The sequence below is a fragment of the Carassius carassius genome, chromosome 5 (assembly GCF_963082965.1).
Source record: "Carassius carassius chromosome 5, fCarCar2.1, whole genome shotgun sequence".
NCBI classification, from domain to species: domain Eukaryota; kingdom Metazoa; phylum Chordata; class Actinopteri; order Cypriniformes; family Cyprinidae; genus Carassius; species Carassius carassius.
In genome coordinates, this window is record NC_081759.1 from 28364749 (window position 1) to 28370760 (window position 6012).

Genomic DNA, 6012 nt, shown 5'->3' on the forward strand with positions numbered 1-6012 from the left:
AAGACATTGTGACCCCCAGTGAAATCTGTGTGGGTGTCTGTCAGTTGCGAATTACCCCCTCCTACGGGTCACCGCGAAACAACAAGAAATGACAAACTGTAGACCACTGCTCCGCCTCCACCATGTGGTTTTCGCCCTACTTCTCGTTTTTTCTCCCTCCAGTTGACACACAGGATCACTCAAGGGATTACCAGGAAGAGTCATGACGGGGTTTGTTACTTCCTTGATGCACATGCATATGTCCAAACTAAGAAAATCACCCACTACATCTTCTATGCATTGGGTTCCAAAAGTCTGAAACCATATACAAATCTGGAACTCAAAATGTAGCAAATCTGGATTTTTTTTTTTTTTTTTGGATTTCTTTTTCAACATTGATCATGTGAACTGCTTTTCAAATACTCAAAATAGTCTTTGAATCATCTAAAATAATGCAGGATAACATGATCATCAAGTTGTATACAAAATTTACCATTGCACGTGAATTGAATGTAATAATTTCAGACACTTACATGTTATTTACAATTAAATGAATGTAGAGAGCAAACTATCAAATGCAGTTAGTTAACTTAAGAGACATATTTTTATGTAATTTCAGAATTTCAGAAAGATTTTGTGCACATAATATTAAATTTCAATGTAATATCAAATAACACAATTCAATTTATAATCAAGTACTATCAAAAAAACTACTTTTTTAAAGCATTGCGAAATACTCTAATATAAAAAGTCTGTTTTTACATTATTACAAAATGCTATTTTTTAAAAGTGGACACTATTAATGTACACTTAAGGGACCTTTTATTTAATTAATATTATATTACCTGCAACTTCACTTCTTTTTTAATGAGGGCATGCAGCTCTAGAGGAATAACATGAAAGGGAGACAAACCAAATAGTAAGACATTCTTAAAAATAATGTATATTTTCAATTTGAATTATTTTTTTTTTCGTTTATGCTGATTATATAATGTATATAATATATTCAATTGTATTTTAAATTAAATAGGTAACATACCTTGGCTCTACTCTATAATTATGTGAACATACGTATGTATGTTCCTAAATAAGATATATTTTTAATCTCTGACGATTAACATCACTTGAGAGAGAGTGAGAGAAAATAGTGACGAGAGAGAGAGAGAGAGAGAGAGAGAGAGAGAGAGAGAGCAACAGAGAAAGGAAGTGTTGCTCAACTCAAAACTTCTGGCATGAAAAACATGAAGTGAGATGCTCATGTGGTGCAACTGCGGTTTTGCATCACCAAATAAACCTCACCATTTTTGCTCACTGTAAACTATACATGTCAACTTACATAGTAGTTCTGGTCTGAATGTATTGCATCTTCTGTTAAACAATGGTCATATGATTACCTCAAAATCCAGTGACACTGTGATGCATGTCTAAAACTTCATGTCTTCACAGCACATGAGATCGCCAGTGTCATTAGAATGGATATTCCCTCAAAAAGACAGCGAAAACAAAATGTTTTGTAGTATTCGGATATCCCAGGTTAGACAGACTGAAAGAAAGTAAATTCAATAAACACTGGGAATGTACAAGAACAACCCAGAGGATTTCTTTTTAAAACTGTTGTTTTTTAATGTTAAATATATTTTAGTTGTTGCTCAAAGCCACATGCTCGGGCTGAATTCCATCTACCATGTCTACCTGCTGTTTTTGACTTGCAAGTCATAAATGTTTTGAATAACTGTAAAAAATTTTTTATAATAATAATAATAAAAAGACAAGCAGTAGGAACTGCAGAAAAACGTAAAAGAAGAAAATTCTAGTTTGTTCAGCTATAGATCAGCCACAACATGAAAACCACAGACAGGTGACTTGAATATCATAGATTATATTGTTACAATGGCACCTGTCAGGGGATGGAATATATTATGCAGCAACCCCTCTTGAATTTGCATGTGTTGGAAGCAAGAAAATGGGCATGCATAAAGACCTGAGTGACTCGAAAAAGGGCCCAATGTTGATGGCTCTACGACTGAGTAGAAGAATCTCCAAAACATAAAGTCTTCCCGTTCCTGGTATGCAGTGATTAAAACCAACTATAAAACAAGCTGTGAACTTGTGCCCGGGTCATGGGCATTCTGCTGTGCAACATAGGTCCTTGCATTCATGTGGATATTACTTTGACACATACCACCTATCTACCACGTCCATCCATTCATGGGAAAGGTGTTCTCTGATGGCAGTGGCCTCTTTACACAGGATAATGCACCCTATCACACTGCAGAAATTGTGCAGGAATGGTTTCATGAACAGTTAAAAAATGCTGTTTCAAATTCCCAATTTGACCGTGTATCTATGGGATGTTCTGAACTAACATATCCGATCCATGGAGGCCCAAATGATATAAAAGATATGCTAACTGCAAATAGATGCACAGGATAGGGGTGCAATGCCTAATGCAAGTGAAACCATGGTTTGTCTGTGTTATTAATACAGATGTTTAGAATTTAAAGATATTGTGGTCTCCTTATTTAAGAAGGTACTTTTTGTGAATTTACAGCACAGCTGGTCATGGGGCAAAACAGAAATTTCATTTTCTTGAAGAAATCAGCTGTTGAGTAAGACAACGTCAGAGAGAGACAGAGACTAGATTAGGCAAGGAAGCGTGGGAGGGCTTCCCCATAGGGACTGTCGTGTGAGTTTCCATGTCTTCATCGGTTGTACAGTGTAATGCAACTTTATTATACTTGTATCATTAACTTATACTTTATTTTAACATGTTGACCAAAAAAATAAAAAATAAATAAAATCTGCTACATGCTTGAAAGCACTCCCTGATATACTATGAGATATACAATTCTATTTTGAGAGGGTACTGTTTGTTTTTAAATATACAGAAGTAATATTGAATATCTTTAAACTGATGCTTTGAAATGAGGCTTGCATTTCATTGGCTTGTTCACATTCGATCAATTTCATCTATACATCCTAATTTAGAATATATTTAGTGTCTTTTAAGATTTTGATGTGTCCTTGATATTTTATACAGTAATCACTTTTTTTATTTAGTTATTTTATCAGTGTCTCTATTTTTGTTTGTTTAGCCAGTTAAATAGTCATTTCTTTCGTTATCTCTGAAAGACACACATACACACACACACACACACACACACACACACACACATACACACATACACACACACACACACACACACACACACATATATATATATATATAAAGAAATAAAAAGTTAGAACTATACAGTCTACACATGAAAATATCAAAATACAGTACAATCTTAAAGACTATATAGCCTACTTCTTGGAATTGCGAATTAAAAAAGGAGAACAAACACTGGCATTCCCAAAAAGAGCGAGAGCGAAACCGAAACGATAAGAAGAAGAAGAAGCGAATATAAGGTGATATCTCAAGTGCATTATCATCTCAAATCACTGCTGTCGAGTGAGCAATCAGAGCTAATTATCAAACAGAGGTAAGAGACGATATTATTTGAACTTTCTTACTACCTCTCATTTACAACATAACTTACTATATATAGGCTATGTTTGTTATTATTATGTAGCCTAATAATATTCCAAATTTGTACGGTGTATTGTTTAGCCAACGAATCAGATTTTAAGTGCCTTAACTGTATTGTTATGTGAAAAGAACTACTGAAAATCTACTGGTTGATCTCTGTCGTGAGATTTGTTCGATAAAAACGTTGGCGAATAAAACTGATAAACCGTGCATCTTATTATACATCATTGTATCTGCATATTAAGGAATGTATCACTACTATTTTAAATGATCTAACAGTTTTAATTTTCCATTCCCCCAGATGTTTCGGTGGTGTCCGTCTCCTCTTTGCACCCTTATCTTCATCCTCATCTGTATGGTGTCCACAAACTCCTCTTCTCCTATTGGCCACAGGGGGTCGCTGTCCTTCTCCAATTCGTTGCGCCTCACACGCACTATTCGGGCGCGCGTCCAACAACTGCTGTCCCGCTATGTAAGAAAACTAAATGCTATTTGAATAAAAATGCCGAAACATATTAACGACAAAACGACATGTATTGTCACATTTTTCCACTTTTTATCTAAATATACACACCGTGCGGTTTTGTTTTGACAGAAACAACAGCTGTTTGGTGACGAGCTGTTCGAATACAGAGATCTGAAGCTGAGTTCACTTCCTGCAGTGACTATCAGTTATCAGACCTGGCTACACATGCAGGTGCGCATCGTTTCTTTATCATGTGATTAGTCAGTTATTTTACTGCACGGGGATATATTTTAACAGTATGTGTTTGGTGGTTCAGGACACAGAGCGTTTGCGTTTGGCCTCTCACAACCTCCGAAGCTTCTGGACTCACCTGGAAGTTCAGCGGCAGCAGCTGGAGAGAGAGAGGGATGCGATGAAGGAAAGAAGAGGCAAACGAGGGAAGCCCCAGTCCACCTTGCGCCAAAAATTTGTTAGTCTGCAAATAGATTTGCGAGACCTAATGAAACAAGTCAGCTCTCAGGTACAAGTGCACACTTGTTAGATGCGTAATCACTTCCCAGTCATCAATAGCTAATTTGGTGATTTCATAGACACAATGTCACAATAACTCCCACGATCAGCTCATCATGACCCCTTTTAGTTGCAAAACGAGGGGGCTCTTGCCAGAATATCTTCAAAAATCCCAAGGGGATTTTTTAGGGTGTATAGAAACTGGTTGTGATATATTTATATCTAAGAATAACAATAAAGACTGGCATGTAGCCTAGTGTTTTAGTCATATTTGTCTTAGTCATATTTGTCTGATCTATCTTGTGGTCTCTATGTGATAATTTTCTTAGTAAATAAAGAGTAAATAAATTTCACTTCTTTATTCTAATTCTTTTAGACTTCTAAATAACAGTATTACATTGGAATGTTGCTGTTATAATAATATTATAACAATATTGCTACCATTATGTTATATTCTAAAGCCAGGGTTACAGTCACATTTTGAAGAGCAGATATGAAAAATCTATCTATAAGTAGTAAAGTGTTACCAAGAAAATTAAGCTTTTTACAGGTGAAATTATGCTGATTCATACAGATTACTAACGTTCACTCTCTATCTGCAGTTGAACAGTCTGAGTACCACTGAATCTACAAAATCCCCACTTCTCCATCCCCTGCACGCAACTTCATCTTCCGGTCCGCTTCCCAGCATGCATCATTCCACAGAGAGGCCCACTGTACTCCAGACCCCAACAGGGACAGATAATCATCGCAGCTCTATACACTCCTCTACACAATCTACTACAGTGATGGAGAGGACCTCTCTCAGCCTCCCACAGCCCACCCTGGCCTCAGAAGGCTTTATTTTTACGGGAAGATCTGTGGACACCCAGCAGACAACAACAGCAGAGACGTCCCGCTGGATTCAGCATCTGAAAGGGTATGTGATACTGAGAGATCTGGAACGCTACTTGAGAAGATTGGCGCGAGATTATGCTGTGCTCCAAGCCAAATACTGACAAACATGCAAGTAAATCAACAAAGCCAGAAAAAAGAGAAAAAAACCAAGTATTGCACAAGTATTACACAGAATAAATTATAAAACAAAACCAAGAAAAGACATAATTTAATGCACTAACATTCATATCCATAAACATCCTCCTGTCAGTTTGTTTACCTTGTTTTTTAATTATTTTATTTATGAAAATAATTTATTACGATTTTTGTATTTACTGTATGTTTACAAGTAACTGAACTCATACTTGCCGTACTTTTAACTGCATTTCTGTATTTTATATTTAAGTATTTCGAGTATTTGCAATGTATTTGATAAGTCTCAGAGGTTGAGTGTATAAGCAGGCAGCTAGTGTGGGTTATCATGAGATTGCCAAACAGTGTTATTGAACCATTAAGTATTTTTAGATAATACAATTATTATACCTGAATGTATATGGCTCTATTTGAAGGGTAAGCACTTAACAAACAGCATATTCTTTTGTTTATATTGGACAATTTAACTGAAACAAAAAAAAGGTTTGTCAGCTCT

General features: G+C 36.0%; 1 protein-coding gene across 1 annotated transcript; it reads left to right on the top strand.

Moving 5' to 3' along the window:
- Positions 1-3350: 3350 nt before the first annotated feature.
- LOC132141158 (uncharacterized) lies at positions 3351-5485 on the top strand. The gene is made up of 5 exons (XM_059550442.1): positions 3351-3464; positions 3813-3983; positions 4107-4208; positions 4294-4497; positions 5090-5485. Exons 2-5 carry the CDS (start codon positions 3813-3815, stop codon positions 5483-5485), a joined length of 873 nt encoding a protein of 290 aa, XP_059406425.1. The 5' UTR covers positions 3351-3464.
- The last annotated feature ends 527 nt before the right edge of the window (positions 5486-6012 follow it).